At 36.0% G+C, this 24,531-nt stretch overlaps 1 protein-coding gene across 2 annotated transcripts; it reads right to left on the reverse strand.

Annotated features, from left to right (window-relative positions):
* Nucleotides 1-5,719: 5,719 nt before the first annotated feature.
* Nucleotides 5,720-10,019, reverse strand: lman2la (lectin, mannose-binding 2-like a). Of its 2 annotated transcripts, XM_058617432.1 has the most exons (9): nucleotides 9,799-10,019; nucleotides 9,298-9,416; nucleotides 8,381-8,498; nucleotides 8,183-8,265; nucleotides 8,021-8,053; nucleotides 7,341-7,502; nucleotides 7,110-7,224; nucleotides 6,449-6,574; nucleotides 5,720-6,372 (listed from the first exon to the last, which is right to left on the reverse strand). In XM_058617432.1, exons 1-9 carry the CDS (start codon nucleotides 9,923-9,925, stop codon nucleotides 6,230-6,232), a joined length of 1,026 nt encoding a protein of 341 aa, XP_058473415.1. In that variant the 5' UTR covers nucleotides 9,926-10,019; the 3' UTR covers nucleotides 5,720-6,229. The 2 variants fall into 2 exon arrangements, with proteins under 2 accessions (XP_058473415.1, XP_058473416.1); XM_058617433.1 differs by lacking the exon at nucleotides 8,021-8,053.
* Between the last annotated feature and the right edge of the window lie 14,512 nt (nucleotides 10,020-24,531).

Genomic DNA, 24,531 nt, shown 5'->3' on the forward strand with positions numbered 1-24,531 from the left:
CCCCCCCCCCCACAGGCGCTTGTGTGTGAGAGTTTGTGTGTACCCGTGAAATCTGGGGCACAGCTGCATGGTGTTGTCAGCTCTGAGGTCGTGGCAACCATTATCTTGTGACCTTTGGTCTGTGGGATGTTGTGCATCTAGATTGGTGGAGAAAAACTAACCACCTAGAAATTGCAGAGACAGGGAAGTTTTCGTTTCGTCTTTGGTTTTACATCTAATTCACCCCCACTAGCACTTTTTGATTTTGATATCTGTTCCTGTGGTCACCAATTAGCAACAGGACTTATTGTAAAGAGTGACCGCCTTTCAGTGATTTATTGATTGTGTGCATGTGGTCTCCCTTCTTTGGTACCTAACTGCATTGAAATGATCGTAATTGCCAAGAGGGAACTTATTCCACCACATTTTTTTTTTTACATCAATAAAAAGCCATGCGATGGCCATGTTAGTGATGCGACAGAGTCAATGTATTGCTCAGTATGTAGCTTGGCTGTAATAAGGAAGGATGTACATTCTTTTCTGTTTTTCTTTTTTTCATTTTGTAACCAGCTGTGCTTTAGCAAAATGCCACAGATGTCACTGTTATTTGCAACAAGGCTCCTGACGGGCTGCAAGAGTGTGTTCTAGTGTGGGTGTTTTAGTGCAGTAGGGACGGGGGTTTGTGTGTATATTTTGTGTTGTGCCGTTGTTCCTGGATGAGACACTTGGCACAAAGGTGGATTAACAATTAAAGCACTGTTGTTTTTGCATGAGGCATGTTATTTGTGTGTTTATAATTGAGTTAATTAGCTTTCTGTGCTTATATAAAAGTGATTGGTGGACGTTGACGTTAGCTCCAGAAATCTACATACACAAGATGGTGGAGCGACGTGGACTGAGATTTAAGCTCCGATGCTCGGGATCCACTCTCTGAATTGCGCCGTGCAGTGATGGCAGCTTGTTAGCCGGTGCTTTCTTGGCACTCTCTGCTCCCTGAGTTGTTGAGAGGGATTTGCAGTGGTATTTTCCACTGGCAGGAGAGAGCGGGTGCATTAGAAAATTGAGTTGGATGCAGGTTAGGCCAGTCAGTGATGGCACAGCCGCAGAGTCTGTTGTGATGCTGCTCTGCCTTGCATGTTGCTTGCCCAGTATACTGTATAGTGTGTATTCATAGCATAGCGATGGAACTGGGTGCTCCCTGATTGGAAAGCAACCACAAAACTATTATTTGTTGCACGTGAAACGTCCATGTAAGACAAAGAGTAACTGATGAGACCGTGGCAAATTGGACATAGTCATAATGTAACGCTCCATGGTGCAATAATCTCTGATCAATTAATAGTCTATTGGCTGAATTTGCAATGATAATAATAGATTCTGTATGAATTCAGCCATTAGGTGTGTATTTCCAGCAAGCAAAGGGAGGACTAAATACCAACATCTCATGTTTGTTTGATATTTTTATACAGGCATTAATATGACTTCCATGTCTCTATATTTACAATATTCTGACGAGGACATGTTTAGGCAGTCACTGGCCTCTTAAGAAGACTTAATCTTGGGTTCTGCACATAAATGTGTGTAATTTTGGGACACATGTTGCTGAGTTGCATATTCCAAGTGTGTCCTCACTCCCACTGAGCAGCACCTCGAAGCTTTGGTCTGGTTGTGTCTCTTGTTTCGGCGTTCTCCTGTGTGAGCTGAAATGATTTACTGCTGTGGCTGAAACATGGTAAAAACAATTCAAGAGGCTTCGTGTACCAAACGTCTGAATACAGACTGAAACTGAACTGCCTCAGGCCTTTGTTCCGTGTTCCCTGAGTAGACTCAGTCAGTCAAACAGTTACCTGTGCCGCCCTTGTGTTGCATGGTTGAGCGGGTACATGAATATGACGCCATGCTGACATGACAATGGCCTTTCCAGAGGAGCTGTTACACCGAGCGTGACTGCACACAGATCATCTGGAGGAGGAATTTAAGGCATTCTTTTTTACCACCACACATCTTTTAGAGGGCAAATGTCTCGATTATGGAGTTGCACAATAAAATATAGCCTCCATTTGCTAATGCCTTATTAAAGAAGGACTTTTTTTTTTTTGATGGTGAAGCCCTTTTGTTGTGTTGTTCCAAGTGTGTTGGCTTCAGAGAAGAGGAGTGCTCCCATAACAACGGAACAAACAGAGCTTGTTCCGAGAACATGCGCTCACTCGGTGTGAAAAGGATGTGGTCTATAAACATCCTACCGCCACGACTGTCACATGTTGAGTCAAGTTCTACATACATTGATTTTGTTCCTGAGGGGTCGGTGGTGTGTGAATTTAGAATGGCTTGCGTGTCTTCGTTAGTTGTGGCACTGGTGGAATTTGTCAAGACCAGATTGTTGGGTTTGTGCTCGCTCTTGTTTTTGTCCCATGAATCTGGTTGCAATTAGTTTGTGAAATGAACTGAATCTCACGCATGAAGACAATAAGTTTAAAAGAGAAGAAAGAAAGACTCATTTCAGTTTCTTATGGTCGCTTTGTCATTCATCGCATTTATCCTAATCCCAAGAGATTGCTTTGTACCCTTCTTGTAAAGGATGAGTTTTTCTTATTTGTATACATTTATATGTCGAAGAAATAACAAGGGTGGGGGTTTTTCTTTTGCATGAGTTAAGTGGAGGTCCATAGTTTTCCCCGCATTGCCAAACAACAACTATGCCTCCCTAATTTCCACATGTTTACTAAGAACAAGGGCTAAACCAGTCATCTTTTGTAGACAAAAGAAACCTCCATCCATTACACGGAGCGGCTCATCTGCTCTGAGATCCTCTCATTTGCAATACGTGAACATAGTCAGTTTTTGGATCGTATGGTATGGCAGAGCTGATATTTGACAGTAGCTGATTGTACATTACTATGTGTTTGTTCTAACTTTGCCCTTTTTGGAGGTGCGTGATGCAACATCCTCTCATTCTACTGGAGTTTTTTTTTTTTTTTTTTGCTTAGTTTTATTGGATCTTTGACCCTGACTTTCACCAGGCTCTCTCGGTAACACAGACTATAGTCATTCATGCAGAAGTGTCGATAGAATAATTGACCAAATTCTATGTCATCGCCGCGCTACGCGAATTGTTATTGTGCGTGCGTGTGGGTGTTGATATGACGATGGTCTGTTTGGTTTCTCACTCTCTCTCAGGGTCATCTTTAACCAAGCAGTGCTTAAACAAATGTTTGACCCACCAGTGTCATCAAGCCAAAGTCATTTTTTCCTCTTTTATTTTTTGCATCACACATCTCTGTAGTGAATTGTACTTTACTCGACTAGGCTATGCAAAAAAACACCATAAACCTACTGTAATATGCTGCGTCCCCTGTCTCATTTTCCACTGTTGTTAATCTGGGCACCAGTACAAGCAATATAACTCAGTACTTGTCACTGCACTGTACTGTATTTTACTATGGTTGGTCTGTGTACATGTAAAAATATACTTGTAAATGCTACTACAATAATGAGTATGTCTGCTTCAGTGTTGGCTGAGTTGCTTTGAGTTTAAAATTCTACTTTGTATATTATAATTTTTTTCCTTTTGGCTTTTTCTTGCCCGCCTCTTTAACCACTAACACTTTTCCCTGTGCGTATGAATAAACCACATTATCAAGTTGTTGGAATCCGAATGAAAAGTTGAACATAATTGTTTTTGTCGGACGAATTGTTATTGGATATCTTTGTTCCGTATGAAACGTTTCCATCCTTCACATTTGTTGCTCTCAATCAGTTAGAACAACTTCATTTTTTTCGAGATTACAGACCTCGACATGGAACACAGTCGGCTTACATTAGACCAACCCCATCGACTCATGAGATCATAAATATCAGAGTGAGTGTGGCTTTGGTTGAATAATGATAAGAGTTTGAGGAGGAAGCAGGCGTTAACGAATTTCTATCATTTCTAATCTTTTTCCTAATAACTTTAAAACAAGCCAAAATGAGTAAGTAGAAAAATATATTAAAAAAAAAATTAAAGCACTGAAATACAGAAAAAAAAAATGCTTTGGTTTTAGTAAGAAGTCTGCGGTGTACTCTTTTGGTCATCATTTGTATTTTATTTTTTTAATAAAACAAACTGGCACTCAACTGACTTGACTTTTGTAGTTTCTCGTCGCGGAATTGAAATCATCCATAAACTACGTACGTAGAGCTGCAACTACTATTCTTGTAATCGATTAATCCGTCGATTATTTTCACGATTAATCGAGTGATCGTTTGGTCCATAAATCAGAAATAATACCAGAAAATGTTAAAAAATGTTGATCAGTGGAAATGAGGTGCTCATATGTCTTTTGTCCACAAACCAACATGATTAACTGAATGATTTTTTTTTTTTTATGGAGCTAAAAAAAATGAAGAAAATATTCTCATTTAAGAAGCTGAAACAATCAGAATTCTTGTTTTAATCATGAATATAGCTTCAAACCGATTCATCGATTATCAAAAGAGTTCATTCATTTAGTAATCGATAAATGGAGTAATTGTTTCAGCTCTAAGCGTACAGATTTTGTCCTGAATAAGTGTAAAACTTTGAAGTAAGACGTGTACTTATGTGCTCAATAGGAGCTGGATTGTGAGCATGTAAAGAGTGAAAATGGTGCCCCCATAAACATGTGACAGAGATGAGAAATTGATCTGTAAGGCTGTCACGTGGCTGTGTGAGAGGCCCCTCGGGCAGTTAGTCCAACCTATTGACGTTAGCATTAACGTCATCCATCCCAACCACTGGTTCCAACAATGAAAGGCTAATCAGGGGCGGGGCCTCTGTATTTCACTTTAACCTTTTCCCCCGTGTTTCAACTCTAAACATGATGATTTCATGATACTACCTACACGTTACTGTCATGTACAAATAAACCCACCTCAACACCCGGAAGCCATAAACCGTGTGCGTGTAGGCTTGTTCGGCCAATAATGAAGCATTGCAAATAGTTCTGGGCAAAGTGACGAGATAAAATGGCTATAAAATGTCATTTGTGGGTCAGAGTGATGCACGAGGCACAGTTTTTCATACGAAATGACAAACAGTAGAATATAATTAAGGTCGTGCGTCCGGTTGAAGCAGCTACGAGAGACGAGCGAGGTCCTCGTACGTAAAATAAACACACCACATAAAACATATATGATGTTGACATGAGGTCTGGCATCATTTTCGAGGCGACAGTAAGAGTGGTCTAAATCAACAGCAGCTGGACTGGACTTACAGTATTCTCTCTCTCTCTCTCTCTCTCTCTCTCTCTCTATATAAATATATAAATATATACACATACACATATATACGCATAGAAGAGGCAGGCTGAATACAAATCAGTGTGATTGTTGCCTTCAGTGAAACAACAATCACTGAAACAGAATTTTTTTTTCATACAACAAGAAAATTGAAAACATAAGGTTCACGCTAGTATCTGCAGAAAAAATGACAGGGAATTAAAATTCCATGTAAAACATTAAATCCTCTCACATTTAATATACTGTTTAAATGTACTATGAAAAATGTTGTTTTCATCCCATTTTCGCATATAAACATGTTAAATATGAGGAAATGAGCACTGCTTGCGGAAATGTACGCAAGCATACAAAGACACTGCGAAAACCAACTTTAAATAAAAAGGTGCAAACAACAACGAATGGTAGCCCGGACACGTCATGCACACTACAGCGGCTACAAGGTGAGATATATGCTATATATTACTTTTTCAAAACACAGCGCAAGAGTAGATTTGGATCTTTATTCAGCAGATGAAGTCGTACTTGCAGATGGCCAATGAATCTGGAGCAGCAGCACATCAGGTACTCTTTATATTTATAACTCTCAAATCTACAAAAAATGTCATCAGCAATCAAAAAAAAAAAAGAAAAAAAAAAAGAGGTGAAATGTAGATGCTCACAAGGAGTGGTGTAACACACCGTTAGTGTTTGTCTGCTGTGTCACCACCAGTGCAGCGGGGGAGACCAAAACGCCAAGTGGGTTTGTGTCGAGCAGGGGCTGAGAACAACGTGTACAAGTGAGTCCTCCTGCTGCTTCATGACCACCGATGGCAAAGTTGGAGAGAGGCTTTTTGTAGCAGGTGACACTTTTACTCCATCTCCTGTCACGATACAGCAATCTACTGCGCTCTAGTGGCCGGCAGCAGTATTTCACCTTTGAGCAGTCGAGGTCCGTGGACCTGAGTACAGTCGTTACCACAAACGCTGTCCTCCGTCCCGTCTCACCCCTCCTTCAGTAAAAGCGCTTGCGGCGGCTCTCGTTCCAGTGGCTGTACACCACCATGCCGATGACGGCGAGGAACACGCAACCCAGCATCGAGAAGAGCACGGTGAAGAAAATGGAGATGCCACTCATCCCCTCTTCAGTCTGGACCACTGGAGGGAGAGAAACAGAGGAGAAAGTCGGAGGGATAACAGACGACGAGAAAAGAGAGAGTGAACAGCAGCTTACATCTCAGCAGTTCCAGGTTATCAACACTGGGAATAGTTATCACATCTTCCTCCTCCTCTTGCTCTTCCTTTTGACTGCGTAACACCGTCAGTTGGTAGAGTTTCAGGGAAATGATATCATGGTTATCTGTAAATGGAGAAACAGAAAATAAGATTAGAAAAAGAGTCGTTTTTAAATGGGATTAACGGGTCTCACACTTTTGAGTTCATACGTTCATCGAAGAAAAACTAACAAGAAAAGTTACTGGACAGCCATCGACTACAAACAATAAATATGCATATTTCTGACTGTAATATAATGTAATGTAATATAGTGAATAATGTGAAAAGATTTATTTTCATTCTGCTCGTCTCGTTCAGGGGAGGTTAAGCGACGCTGATGAGAAGGAGGAGAGGATGAGAAGAATCTACTTCCCGAAGATGGCTGAAATGCTAAATGCATCAAGCTGCCATTAAACCACACAGACGAAGGAGAAGACGGTGCGTAGCGAGCATTAGTCACATTACCTGAAAGCTGATTAGGATCATGAAGATAGATAGGATTTTTTTTTTTTTAATGGAAGCAGACATTCTTTCCATAGATATGTGGCCTAGTAAGAATTTCTGTATTGGCTTATGCTTAAGTTGGTTATAAAGCTTGAATAGTGAATGCTGCTGTTTACCTGAAAGATCTCCAGTAATGGCTGAGGCACCAAAATAATAGCCTTGTGGCAGCCGCACCCCCGGTATGTCGAGACAGTCCCTCCACTCGTGCTGACCATCGATATCTATCATCACCTGAAAACCAGAGGGAGAGGATGGTTTTCCCTTTATGAATCGTGCTAGTTACTGAAAGGTTGCACACCCGGTTTGTCACATTTATAACATCGAAGCAGCCTGTGTTTCTCTCTCACCGTGAGCCTGCGGCGAACATAACGGATGAAGAGGAAGGCGTCATGTTTGAGGTTGCGCACCATGGCGTTACAGCCGCCCAGCTCTGTTGTCCGACCGTCGCGCTCATGGTCATAGCTGATGCTGCCGTTCCCCACCATGGCCAGAACAAAGGGGAAAATCCTCTGCAGCAGAGAGACAAGCAAATTAGAGTCTATCTATAGTTATAGCAGTGTGAGGTGACAATGGAGACAGGAATTACACTTTCACATAAAGAGCCATGCAAAATATTATGGTTATTTACAAAAAAAGAAATCACATTATCAGATATAAAACAATGAAAATTCTACCTTCTTATGAAAGCCTGATAGTCACACTCACTATGACAGTTTAATGTATGCCTTTTAACGGTACATATACATACACCAAGTTGTTCATCGCATTGAAGTGTACACTATAATGTAGATATAATATCAATCTACTGCCCAGCCCTACCTTCTTGCTGCTCCTTTCATTCTATAGTCATTTTGAAATGCATATTACGCTCTGCTTAAGACCAAACAACAACGCAACAAACATGCAGAGACAAAACCAAAACATGCATACATATATATAGACAAAGTGCCGTATTGTTGGAGCGAGGGGAGACTGCAGTGGGGTAAAAACACAGGGTTGGGGCAAAAATGTGATTAAGTTCCGTTACCTGTGTGCGAGGAGTGTATCTCTTTTTCTGTGCCTGTCTCCAAATGGCCGCACAAAAGGACACAAATAAAGCCCCTTTACACAAATCTGCAAGAGCACTTGTCCATCTTCAACCTACATGTCTCTATCACACAGAAGAGGTGAGATGTGAGGAGTCGCATACCTCGAGTTGCTTCTCCTCGTTGGGATACGAGTCCACAAACACACCCAAGCCTGTGAAATTGTCCTTATTTCCAAAAACAGGACCTGTAACAATGTGAAGGGTATAAGAAGAATAAGACAGAGTGTTGTATTGTATAAAATCATGGGTTGTTTTTTTTTTTGGACATAAGAAGTACGGTTTGGTAAATATAGCGTTTGCCTTTCTGCATGCGTTCCTTCGTATACCAAATGGCCAGCCCGTCACCATTCAGGTTCTTCTTTCCTTGCCCATGAATCTTAAAGTGCACCTGCATCTCCCAGTCCTTCAGGTGGCAAGGCTGGAAACACAAAGAACTCAAATAAACACCAGTAGCTATTGCGTAGTTAGTGTTTACCACAATAGCTAGGCAATAAACGGAAGACAGGATCATTTTCAAAGTTCAGCATTTTGGGCGTCTGTGTGTGTATATATATGTGTGTGTGTGTTCTTGTGTAGGTATCTTAGAAAAGGAAGTAAGGACAATTTGGGGAAGTGATGACATCTTGTCCAGTTCAACCATTCTGTCACCCTTAAAGGGGCTTTTTGAGGGTTAAGACCTGGTTTTTGGGTTAAGGTTAGAATTGGGTTTAGGTTAGGGTAAGGGTTAGGCACTTAATTGTGATGGTTTAGGTTAGGGTAAGGGGTAAGATAATGCATTATGTCAATGAGTGTCCTCACTATGAATACTGTGCAAACGTGTGTGTCTGTGTGTGTGTGTGTGTGTGTGTGTGTGTGTGTGTGTGTGTGTGTAGAGCGTTAATTGAAGGTGTGCTGACATTTTGCATCATTTCCTGGATTAGAAATACAAGAGAAGTGTTTTAAGAAGATGACAACCATTCAGCCTAATTAGGCCTTTATTTTGATTTTTTGTTTGTTATGTGCTTCTTTGTCATTTGATATATCAAGTTACGGATTGGGTCAAACTAAACAAATAACATAAAAGCACAAACAAATCAACCGTTTTTGAAATAAAATGAATGGTAGTCCGTAGAAGTAATCCAAATATTAACTGACCATAAATTGTCTTGAGTTTTATCTCTACAATAACATGGAATATTAATACCTGTACAATTATCAATGTTACAGTATATACTCACAATGCGGCTCCACACTGCCCCCTGTCTGCTCTGCTTGTCAGGTGTGAGGCGCACCTGTTCCGTGGTTACCATGGCATCGCCCATCAGCTCCCAGTGGGAGGAGCCTAAGGATCCCACACCTGAGTAAGGACACACAAACAACACCATTATCATGATGACTAACGCTGACACAGCACAGTACAGCTGCCGAGTAAGCCTGGTGACATAACTGGCTTTATCATTCAATAAAAGAAACATATATATGAGAGTTACATTAAAAACAACACACACAACAAATATGTTAAACGAAGCATAATGTGCTTTTTAAATCAAATGCATGAAACTACAGCGTCTCGTTTGGCTGAATTTTGAGGCATTCGAACGTCTACATTAACACTCTTATCACATGAAACAGAGTTGAGACAAGGATGTTATTTGAGCGCTAAATCTAATTTTCTGGAACAATCGCTGTCCCTGGGAGCCAGTGATTCAATAACGGTTCATAATGGTTGGTTGGGATACCTTGGTAAGGCTTTGAAAGGGAATACTCCCGCTTCAGAAACTCCTCCATTTCATGGTCGTCATCGGCGAAACCCAGACTGAATGTGAGGATAAGAACGGTGAAGGTCCAGAGTGATTTAAAAGGCATCTTCTTCTCTGTGAAGATCAAACTGAGCGAAGATATAATGGACGCGCTGTAGTGCTGCTGCTGCTGCTACTGCTGTAGGCGGCGGCCATCGTAGAGCCAGGGCACGCCCACTACATACGTCGGCGTCCCTCTCATTGGTCCACCGTGTTTCATGTCTCGTCGCCATTAGACCTTCTGTTTGTCAATCAAAGTACAGGCGTCTCATTGGCTGTAGGATGAAGCCATTTGGTCAGTTCGACATGTGCAGCTGTAATAGATGTAGTGGGTCATTCCATTTACAAAGCTTAGGCTTGGAGTGAATGGGTTATGTTAAATTAAAAGCTATAAACCATTTTAATATGAATATTGACAATATACTAAACAGCAAAATAATCTGTACGAAATATATTACATTAAATATGTAATATATACATTACATATATGTGTATATAACATATATATATATATATATATATATATATATATATATGTATATATCAATCTGCAATCTGCAATTGATTGAGTTGCATGTTGGGCCACACAGTGAAGTAGTGGTTAGCACTCTCGCCTTGCAGCGAGAAGACCTGGGTTCGAGCCCCGGTTGGAACAAGGGCCTTTCTGCATGGAGTTTGCATGTTCTCCCCAGGTGTGCGTGGGTTCTCTCCGGGTTCTCCGGCTTCCTCCCACAGTCCAAAAACATGCAATGTGGGGATTAGGTAAATTGAACACTCTAAATTGACCATAGGAGTGAGTGTGAGAATGAATGGGTGTTTGTCTCTATCTGTGTGTGTGGCCCTGCCATGGACTGCGAACTGTCCAGGGTGTACCCCGCCTATCGCCCGATGTAGCTGAGATTGGCACAGCACCCCCCGCGACCCTCTGGCAGAGGATAAAGCGGTAGATGATGACTGACTGACTATACTATGACATTTTTTATCGATTTTGGAAGACATACTATACTATGATTTTTTGGTGATTTTGGACGACATACTATACTATGACTTTTTTGACTGATTTTGGACGACATACTATACTATGACTTTTTTTGGTAATTTTGGATGACATATTATACTATGACATTTTTGTCACATTTTGGACGACATACTATACTATGACATTTTTGAGTGATTTCTGGACAACATACTATACTATGACTTTTTTTGGTTATTTTGGACGACATACTATATTATGACATTTTTGAGTGATTTTGGACGACATACTATACTATGACTTTTTTGAGTGATTTTGGACGACATACTATACGATGACTTTTTTGACTGGTTTTGGACGACGTACTATACTATGACATTTTTGACTGATTTTGGACGACATACTATACTATGACATTTTTTATCGATTTTGGACGACATCCTATACTATGACTTTTTTGTCATATTTTGGACAAACTTACTATACTATGACATTTTTTGGTTATTTTGGACGACATACTATACTATGACACTTTTGAGTGATCTTGGACGACATACTTTACTATGACTTTTTTGACTGGTTTTGGATGACATACTATACTATGACATTTTCGATTGATTTTGGACGACATACTATACTATGACTTTTTTGACTGATTTTGGACGACATACTATACTATGACATTTTTAATCGATTTTGGACGACATACTATACTATGACATTTTTGTCATATTTTGAAAAACATACTATACTATGACATTTTTGTCATATTTTGGACAACATACTATACTATGACAATTTTTGGTGATTTCGGACGACATACTATACTATGACATTTTTGAGTGATTTTGGACGACATACTATACTATGACTTTTTTGACTGATTTTGGACGACATACTATACTATGACATTTTTGACTGATTTTGGACAACATACTATACTATGACATTTTTGACTGATTTTGGACGACATACTATGAAATTTTTTGGTGATTTTTAACGACAGACTATACTATATTGTGTAACATCAGTGTGCATTCCAAAGCTTAGGTGTTATAAATGCTGCATTTTCAGTTTGGCTTAGTGGTCTACGGTGCTCCCTTTTAACCTGCTACTCTCAGGGAGAGCTGGTTCGAATCCCACTCCCATCAGAAACTCATTTTGAGTGATTTTGGACGACATACTATACTATGACATTTTTGAGTGATTTTGGACGACATACTATACTATGATATTTTTGATCAATTTCAGACGACATACTATACTATGACTTTTTTGTCACATTTTGGACAACATACCATACTATGACTTTTTTGACTGATTTTGGACGACATACTATACTATGACATTTTTGATCGATTTTGTACGACATACTATATTATGACATTTTTTTATCGATTTTGGACGACATACTACACTATGACTTTTTTGATCGATTTTGGACGACATACTATACTATGACTTATTTGACTGATTTTGGACGACATACTATACTATGACATTTCCGATCGATTTTGGACAACATACTATACTATGACTTTTTTTGGTGATTTTGGACGACATACTATACTATGACATTTTTTGGTGATTTTCGATGACATACTATACTATGACATTGTGAAATTTTTTGGTGATTTCGGACGACATACTATACTATGACATTTTTTGGTGATTTTGGACAACATACTATACTTTGACATTATTGATCGATTTTGGACGACATACTATACTATGACTTTTTTGACTGATTTTGGACGACATACTATAGTATGACTTTTTTGACTGATTTTGGACGACATACTATACTATGACATTTTTGATCGATTTTGGACGACATACTATACTATGACATTTTTGATCGATTTTGGACGACATACTATACTATGACATTTTTGATCGATTTTGGACGACATACTATACTATGACATTTTTGACTGATTTTGGACGACATACTATACTATGACATTTTTTATCGATTTTGGACGACATCCTATACTATGACTTTTTTGTCATATTTTGGACAAACTTACTATACTATGACATTTTTTGGTTATTTTGGACGACATACTATACTATGACACTTTTGAGTGATCTTGGACGACATACTTTACTATGACTTTTTTGACTGGTTTTGGATGACATACTATACTATGACATTTTCGATTGATTTTGGACGACATACTATACTATGACTTTTTTGACTGATTTTGGACGACATACTATACTATGACATTTTTAATCGATTTTGGACGACATACTATACTATGACATTTTTGTCATATTTTGAAAAACATACTATACTATGACATTTTTGTCATATTTTGGACAACATACTATACTATGACAATTTTTGGTGATTTCGGACGACATACTATACTATGACATTTTTGAGTGATTTTGGACGACATACTATACTATGACTTTTTTGACTGATTTTGGACGACATACTATACTATGACATTTTTGACTGATTTTGGACAACATACTATACTATGACATTTTTGACTGATTTTGGACGACATACTATGAAATTTTTTGGTGATTTTTAACGACAGACTATACTATATTGTGTAACATCAGTGTGCATTCCAAAGCTTAGGTGTTATAAATGCTGCATTTTCAGTTTGGCTTAGTGGTCTACGGTGCTCCCTTTTAACCTGCTACTCTCAGGGAGAGCTGGTTCGAATCCCACTCCCATCAGAAACTCATTTTGAGTGATTTTGGACGACATACTATACTATGACATTTTTGAGTGATTTTGGACGACATACTATACTATGACATTTTTGATCGATTTTGGACGACATACTATACTATGACTTTTTTGTCACATTTTGGACAACATACCATACTATGACTTTTTTGACTGATTTTGGGCGACATACTATACTATGACATTTTTGATCGATTTTGTACGACATACTATACTATGACATTTTTTGATCGATTTTGGACGACATACTATACTATGACTTATTTGACTGATTTTGGACGACATACTATACTATGACATTTCCGATCGATTTTGGACAACATACTATACTATGACTTTTTTTGGTGATTTTGGACGACATACTATACTATGACATTTATTGGTGATTTTCGACGACATACTATACTATGACATTGTGAAATTTTTTGGTGATTTCGGACGACATACTATACTATGACATTTTTTGGTGATTTTGGACAACATACTATACTATGACATTATTGATCGATTTTGGACGACATACTATACTATGACTTTTTTGACTGATTTTGGACGACATACTATAGTATGACTTTTTTGACTGATTTTGGACGACATACTATACTATGACTTTTTTGATCGATTTTGGACGACATACTATACTATGACTTTTTTGACTGATTTTGGACGACATACTATACTATGACATTTTTGATCAATTTTGGACGACATACTATACTATGACATTTTTGAGTGATTTTGGACGACATACTATACTATGACATTTTTGATCGATTTTGGACGACATACTATACTATGAATTTTTTGTCACATTTTGGACAACATACTCTACTATGACATTTTTTGGTAATTTTGAATGACATACTATACCATGACATTTTTGTCACATTTTGGACAACATACTATACTATGACTTTTTTGACTGATTTTGGACGACATACTATACTATGACATTTTTGATCGATTTTGGACGGCATACTATACTATGACTTTTTTGTCTGATTTTGGACGACAAACTATACTATGACATTTTTGATCGATTTTGGACGACAAACTATACTATGACTTTTTTGATCGATTTCGGACGACATACTATACTATGACATTTTTGAGTGATTTTGGACGACATACTATACTATGACATTTTTGATCGATTTTGGACGACATACTATACTATGACTTTTTTGTCACATTTTGGACAACATACTCTACTATGACATTTTTTGGTAATTTTGGATGAAATACTATACTATGACATTTTTGTCACATTTTGGACAACATACTATACTATGACTTTTTTGACTGATATTGCACGACATACTATACTATGACATTTTTTGTCTGATTTTGGACGACATACTATACTATGACATTTTGATCAATTTTGGACGACATACTATACTATGACATTTTGATCGATTTTGGACGACATACTATACTATGACATTTTTGATTGATTTTGGAGGACATACTATACTTTGACTTTTTTGTCACATTTTGGACGACATACTCTACTATGACATTTTTTGGTAATTTTGGATGAAATACTATACTATGACATTTTTTATCGATTTTGGACGACAAACTATACTATGACCTTTTTTGGTGATTTTGGACGACATACTATACTATGACATTTTTGATCGATTTTGGACGACATACTATACTATGACTTTTTTTATCGATTTTGGACGACATACTATACTATGACTTTTTTGTCTGATTTTGGACGACATACTATACTATGACATTTTTGTCATATTTTGGACAACATACTATGAAATTTTTTGGTGATTTTTAACGACAGACTATACTATATTGTGTAACATCAGTGTGCATTCCAAAGCTTAGGTGTTATAAATGCTGCATTTTCAGTTTGGCTTAGTGGTCTACGGTGCTCCCTTTTAACCTGCTACTCTCAGGGAGAGCTGGTTCGAATCCCACTCCCATCAGAAACTCATTTTGAGTGATTTTGGACGACATACTATACTATGACATTTTTGAGTGATTTTGGACGACATACTATACTATGATATTTTTGATCAATTTCAGACAACATACTATACTATGACTTTTTTGTCACATTTTGGACAACATACCATACTATGACTTTTTTGACTGATTTTGGACGACATACTATACTATGACATTTTTGATCGATTTTGTACGACATACTATACTATGACATTTTTTTATCGATTTTGGACGACATACTACACTATGACTTTTTTGATCGATTTTGGACGACATACTATACTATGACTTTTTTGACTGATTTTGGACGACATACTATACTATGACATTTCCGATCGATTTTGGACGACATACTATACTATGACTTTTTTTGGTGATTTTGGACGACATACTATACTATGACATTTTTGATCGATTTTGGACGACATACTATACTATGACTTTTTAGAGTGATTTGGACGACATACTATACTATGACATTTTTTGGTGATTTTGAATGCCATACTATACTATGACATTTTTTATCGATTTTGGACGACAAACTATACTATGACATTTTTTATCGATTTTGGACGACAAACTATACTATGACCTTTTTGGTGATTTTGGACGACATACTATACTATGACATTTTTGATCGATTTTGGACGACATACTATACTATGACTTTTTTTATCGATTTTGGACGACATACTATACTATGACTTTTTTGTCTGATTTTGGACGACATACTATACTATGACATTTTTGTCATATTTTGGACAACATACTATGAAATTTTTTGGTGATTTTTAACGACAGACTATACTATATTGTGTAACATCAGTGTGCATTCCAAAGCTTAGGTGTTATAAATGCTGCATTTTCAGTTTGGCTTAATGGTCTACGGTGCTCCCTTTTAACCTGCTACTCTCAGGGAGAGCTGGTTCGAATCCCACTCCCATCAGAAACTCATTTTGAGTGATTTTGGACGACATACTATACTATGACATTTTTGAGTGATTTTGGACGACATACTATACTATGATATTTTTGATCAATTTCAGACGACATACTATACTATGACTTTTTTGTCACATTTTGGACAACATACCATACTATGACTTTTTTGACTGATTTTGGACGACATACTATACTATGACATTTTTGATCGATTTTGTACGACATACTATACTATGACATTTTTTTATCGATTTTGGACGACATACTACACTATGACTTTTTTGATCGATTTTGGACGACATACTATACTATGACTTTTTTGACTGATTTTGGACGACATACTATACTATGACATTTCCGATCGATTTTGGACGACATACTATACTATGACTTTTTTTGGTGATTTTGGACGACATACTATACTATGACATTTTTGATCGATTTTGGACGACATACTATACTATGACTTTTTTGAGTGATTTGGACGACATACTATACTATGACATTTTTTGGTGATTTTGAATGCCATACTATACTATGACATTTTTTATCGATTTTGGACGACAAACTATACTATGACCTTTTTTGGTGATTTTGGACGACATACTATACTATGACATTTTTGATCGATTTTGGACGACATACTATACTATGACTTTTTTGAGTGATTTTGGACGACATACTATACTATGACATTTTTGAGTGATTTTGGACAACATACTATACTATGACATTTTTGAGTGATTTTGGACGACATACTATACTATGACATTTTGATCGATTTTGGACGACATACTATACTATGACATTTTGATCGATTTTGGACGACATGCTATACTATGACATTTTTGATTGATTTTGGAGGACATACTATACTATGACTTTTTTGTCACATTTTGGACAACATACTTTACTATGACATTTTTTGGTAATTTTGGATGACATACTATACTATACTATGTCATTTTGATCGATTTTGGACGACATACTATACTATGACTTTTTTGACTGATTTTGGACGACAAACTATACTATGACATTTTTTATCAATTTTGGACGACATACTATACTATGACTTTTTTGAGTGATTTTGGACGACATACTATACTATGACATTTTTGAGTGATTTTGGACGACATACTATACTATGACTTTTTTGTCACATTTTGGACAACATACTATACTATGACATTTTTTGGTAATTTTGGATGACATACTATACTATGACATTTTTGTCACATTTTGGACAACATACTATACTATGACTTTTTTGACTGATTTTGGACGACAAACTATACTATTACATTTTTGATCGATTTTGGACGACAAACTATACTATGACTTTTTTGACTGATTTTAGACGACATACTATACTATGACATTTTTGTCACATTTTTGACGACATACTATACTATGACATTTTCGAGTTATTTTGGACGACATACTATACTATGACTTGTTTGACTGATTTTGGACGACATATTGTAGTATGACATTTTTGATCGATTTTGGACGACATACTATACTATGACATTTTTGAGTGATATTGCACGACATACTATAGTATGACTTTTTTGACTGATTTTGGACGACATACTATACTATGACATTTTGATCGATTTTGGACGACATACTAAACTATGACATTTTTTATCAATTTTGGACGACATACTATACTATGACATTTTTGATTGATTTTGGACGACATACTATACTATGACTTTTTTGTCACATTTTGGACAACATACTTTACTATGACATTTTTTGGTAATTTTGGATGACATACTATACTATACTATGACATTTTTGTCACATTTTGGACAACATACTATACTATGACTTTTTTGACTGATTTTGGACGACATACTACACTATGACATTTTTGGACGACATACTATACTATGACTTTTTTGTCTGATTTGTAGACAAACTATACTATGACATTTTTGATCGATTTTGGACGACAAACTATACTATGACTTTTTTGACTGATTTTGGACGACATACTATACTATGACATTTTTGTCACATTTTTGACGACATACTATACTATGACATTTTCGAGTTATTTTGGACGACATACTATACTATGACATTTTTGATAAATTTTGGACGACATACTATACTATGACTTTTTTTGGTGATTTTGGACGACATACTATACTATGACTTGTTTGAGTGATTTTGGACGACATATTGTAGTATGACATTTTTGATCGATTTTGGACGACATACTATACTATGACATTTTTGTCATATTTTGGACAACATTCTATACTATGACATTTTTTTGGTTATTTTGGACGACATGCTATACTATGACTTTTTTAACTGATTTTGGACGACATACTATACTATGACATTTTTTGGTGATTTTTGACGACAGACTATACTATATTGTGTAACATCAGTGTGCATTCCAAAGCTTAGGTGGTATAAATGCTGAATTTGCAGTTTGGCTTAGTGGTCTATGGTGCTCCCTTTTTAACCTGCTACTCTCAGGGAGAGCTGGTTCGAATCCCACTCCCATCTGAAACTCATTTTGAGTGATTTTGGACGACATACTATACTATGACATTTTTTAGTGATTTTGGACAACATACTATACTATGATATTTTTGATCGATTTCGGACGACATACTATACTATGACTTTTTGAGTGATTTTGGACTACATACTATACTATGACATTTTTGATCGATTTTGGACGACATCCTATACTATGACTTTTTTGTCACATTTTGGACAACATACTATACTATGACTTTTTTGAGTGATTTTGGACGACATACTATACTATGACATTTTTGAGTGATTTTGGACGACATACTATACTATGACATTTTTGAGTGATTTTGGACGACATACTATACTATGACATTTTTGAGTGATATTGGAGGACATACTATACTATGACTTTTTTTGGTGATTTTGGACGACATACTATACTATGATATTTTCGATCGATTTTGGACGACATACTATACTATGACTTTTTTTGGTGATTTTGGACGACATACTATACTATGACATTTTTGAGTGATTTTGGACGACATACTATACTATGACATTTTTGAGTGATATTGGAGGACATACTATACTATTACATTTTTGATCAATTTTGGACGACATACTATACTATGACATTTTTGATCGATTTTGGACGACATACTATACTATGACTTTTTTGAGTGATTTTGGACGACATACTATACTATGACATTTTTGAGTGATTTTGGACGACATACTATACTATGACTTTTTTGAGTGATTTTGGACGACATACTATACTATGACATTTTTGAGTGATATTGGAGGACATACTATACTATTACATTTTTGGGTGATTTTGAACAACATACTATACTATGACATTTTTTGGTGATTTTGAATGCCATACTATACTATGACATTTTTTATCGATTTTGGACGACATACTATACTATGACTTTTTTGACTGATTTTGGACGACATACTATACTATGACATTTTTGATCAATTTTGGACGACATACTATACTATGACATTTTTGATCGATTTTGGACGACATACTATACTATGACCTTTTTTGGTGATTTTGGACGACATACTATACTATGACATTTTTTGGTAATTTTGGATGACATACTATACTATGACATTTTTGTCACATTTTGGACAACATACTATACTATGACATTTTTGATCGATTTTGGACGACATACTATACTATGACTTTTTTGTCACATTTTGGACAACATACTTTACTATGACATTTTTTGGTAATTTTGGATGACATACTATACTATACTATGACATTTTTGTCACATTTTGGACAACATACTATACTATGACTTTTTTGACTGATTTTGGACGACATACTATACTATGACATTTTTGAGTGATTTTGGACGACAAACTATGACATTTTTGAGTGATTTTGGACGACATACTATACTATGACATTTTTGATCGATTTTGGACGACATACTATACTATGACTTTTTTGACTGATTTTGGACGACATACTATACTATGACATTTTTGTCACATTTTTGACGACATACTATACTATGACATTTTCGAGTTATTTTGGATGACATACTATGTGTTTGTCTCTATCTGTGTGTGGCCCTGCCATGGACCTGCGAACTGTCCAGGGTGTACCCCGCCTATCGCCCGATGTAGCTGAGATTGGCACAGCACCCCCCGCGACCCTCTAGCAGAGGATAAAGCGGTAGATGATGACTGACTGACTATACTATGACATTTTCAATCGATTTTGGACGACATACTATACTATGAAATTTTTTGGTGATTTTGAATGCCATACTATACTATGACATTGTTTATCGATTTTGGACGACATACTATACTATGACTTTTTTTGGTGATTTAGGACGACATACTTTACTATGACATTTTAGATTGATTTTGGACGACATACTATACTATGACTTTTTTTGGTGATTTTGGACGACATACTATACTATGACATTTTTGATCGATTTTGGACGACATACTATACTATGACTTTTTAGAGTGATTTGGACGACATACTATACTATGACATTTTTTGGTGATTTTGAATGCCATACTATACTATGACATTTTTTATCGATTTTGGACGACAAACTATACTATGACATTTTTTATCGATTTTGGACGACAAACTATACTATGACCTTTTTGGTGATTTTGGACGACATACTATACTATGACATTTTTGATCGATTTTGGACGACATACTATACTTTGACATTTTTGAGTGATTTTGGACGACATACTATACTATGACTTTTTTGTCACATTTTGGACAACATACTATACTATGACATTTTTTGGTAATTTTGGATGACATACTATACTATGACATTTTTGTCACATTTTGGACAACATACTATACTATGACTTTTTTGACTGATTTTGGACGACAAACTATACTATTACATTTTTGATCGATTTTGGACGACAAACTATACTATGACTTTTTTGACTGATTTTAGACGACATACTATACTATGACATTTTTGTCACATTTTTGACGACATACTATACTATGACATTTTCGAGTTATTTTGGACGACATACTATACTATGACTTGTTTGACTGATTTTGGACGACATATTGTAGTATGACATTTTTGATCGATTTTGGACGACATACTATACCATGACATTTTTGAGTGATATTGCACGACATACTATAGTATGACTTTTTTGACTGATTTTGGACGACATACTATACTATGACATTTTGATCGATTTTGGACGACATACTAAACTATGACATTTTTTATCAATTTTGGACGACATACTATACTATGACATTTTTGATTGATTTTGGACGACATACTATACTATGACTTTTTTGTCACATTTTGGACAACATACTTTACTATGACATTTTTTGGTAATTTTGGATGACATACTATACTATACTATGACATTTTTGTCACATTTTGGACAACATACTATACTATGACTTTTTTGACTGATTTTGGACGACATACTATACTATGACATTTTTGGACGACATACTATACTATGACTTTTTTGTCTGATTTGTAGACAAACTATACTATGACATTTTTGATCGATTTTGGACGACAAACTATACTATGACTTTTTTGACTGATTTTGGACGACATACTATACTATGACATTTTTGTCACATTTTTGACGACATACTATACTATGACATTTTCGAGTTATTTTGGACGACATACTATACTATGACATTTTTGATAAATTTTGGACGACATACTATACTATGACTTTTTTTGGTGATTTTGGACGACATACTATACTATGACTTGTTTGAGTGATTTTGGACGACATATTGTAGTATGACATTTTTGATCGATTTTGGACGACATACTATACTATGACATTTTTGTCATATTTTGGACAACATACTATACTATGACATTTTTTTGGTTATTTTGGACGACATGCTATACTATGACTTTTTTAACTGATTTTGGACGACATACTATACTATGACATTTTTTGGTGATTTTTGACGACAGACTATACTATATTGTGTAACATCAGTGTGCATTCCAAAGCTTAGGTGGTATAAATGCTGAATTTGCAGTTTGGCTTAGTGGTCTATGGTGCTCCCTTTTTAACCTGCTACTCTCAGGGAGAGCTGGTTCGAATCCCACTCCCATCTGAAACTCATTTTGAGTGATTTTGGACGACATACTATACTATGACATTTTTTAGTGATTTTGGACAACATACTATACTATGATATTTTTGATCGATTTCGGACGACATACTATACTATGACTTTTTGAGTGATTTTGGACTACATACTATACTATGACATTTTTGATCGATTTTGGACGACATCCTATACTATGACTTTTTTGTCACATTTTGGACAACATACTATACTATGACATTTTTTAGTGATTTTGGACGACATACTATACTATGACTTTTTTTGGTGATTTTGGACGACATACTATACTATGACTTTTTTGAGTGATTTTGGACGACATACTATACTATGACATTTTTGAGTGATTTTTGACGACATACTATACTATGACATTTTTGAGTGATTTTGGACGACATACTATACTATGACATTTTTGAGTGATATTGGAGGACATACTATACTATGACTTTTTTTGGTGATTTTGGACGACATACTATACTATGATATTTTCGATCGATTTTGGACGACATACTATACTATGACTTTTTTTGGTGATTTTGGACGACATACTATACTATGACATTTTTGAGTGATTTTGGACGACATACTATACTATGACATTTTTGAGTGATATTGGAGGACATACTATACTATTACATTTTTGATCAATTTTGGACGACATACTATACTATGACATTTTTGATCGATTTTGGACGACATACTATACTATGACTTTTTTGAGTGATTTTGGACGACATACTATACTATGACATTTTTGAGTGATTTTGGACGACATACTATACTATGACTTTTTTGAGTGATTTTGGACGACATACTATACTATGACATTTTTGAGTGATATTGGAGGACATACTATACTATTACATTTTTGGGTGATTTTGAACAACATACTATACTATGACATTTTTTGGTGATTTTGAATGCCATACTATACTATGACATTTTTTATCGATTTTGGACGACATACTATACTATGACTTTTTTGACTGATTTTGGACGACATACTATACTATGACATTTTTGATCAATTTTGGACGACATACTATACTATGACATTTTTGATCGATTTTGGACGACATACTATACTATGACCTTTTTTGGTGATTTTGGACGACATACTATACTATGACATTTTTTGGTAATTTTGGATGACATACTATACTATGACATTTTTGTCACATTTTGGACAACATACTATACTATGACATTTTCGATCGATTTTGGACGACATACTATACTATGACATTTTTGATCGATTTTGGACGACATACTATACTATGACTTTTTTGACTGATTTTGGACGACATACTATACTATGACATTTTTGTCACATTTTTGACGACATACTATACTATGACATTTTCGAGTTATTTTGGATGACATACTATGTGTTTGTCTCTATCTGTGTGTGGCCCTGCCATGGACCTGCGAACTGTCCAGGGTGTACCCCGCCTATCGCCCGATGTAGCTGAGATTGGCACAGCACCCCCCGCGACCCTCTAGCAGAGGATAAAGCGGTAGATGATGACTGACTGACTATACTATGACATTTTCAATCGATTTTGGACGACATACTATACTATGAAATTTTTTGGTGATTTTGAATGCCATACTATACTATGACATTGTTTATCGATTTTGGACGACATACTATACTATGACTTTTTTTGGTGATTTAGGACGACATACTTTACTATGACATTTTAGATTGATTTTGGACGACATACTATACTATGACTTTTTTTGGTGATTTTGGACGACATACTATACTATGACATTTTTGATCGATTTTGGACGACATACTATACTATGACTTTTTAGAGTGATTTGGACGACATACTATACTATGACATTTTTTGGTGATTTTGAATGCCATACTATACTATGACATTTTTT

This window comes from Solea solea, chromosome 19 (assembly GCF_958295425.1).
Source record: "Solea solea chromosome 19, fSolSol10.1, whole genome shotgun sequence".
NCBI classification, from domain to species: domain Eukaryota; kingdom Metazoa; phylum Chordata; class Actinopteri; order Pleuronectiformes; family Soleidae; genus Solea; species Solea solea.

What these genes read in the sequence shown, in the direction of transcription:
- lman2la (XM_058617432.1), bottom strand. Translation starts at nt 9,925, where the DNA reads ATGCCTTTTAAATCACTCTGGACCTTCACCGTTCTTATCCTCACATTC. An exon ending in GGGCAGTGTGGAGCCGCATT is followed by an intron (nt 8,499 to 9,297) that starts GTGAGTATATAC and finishes TTGTGTTTCCAG; the next exon opens with CCTTGCCACCTGAAGGACTG. An exon ending in GAAGGAACGCATGCAGAAAG is followed by an intron (nt 8,266 to 8,380) that starts GCAAACGCTATA and finishes ACATTGTTACAG; the next exon opens with GTCCTGTTTTTGGAAATAAG.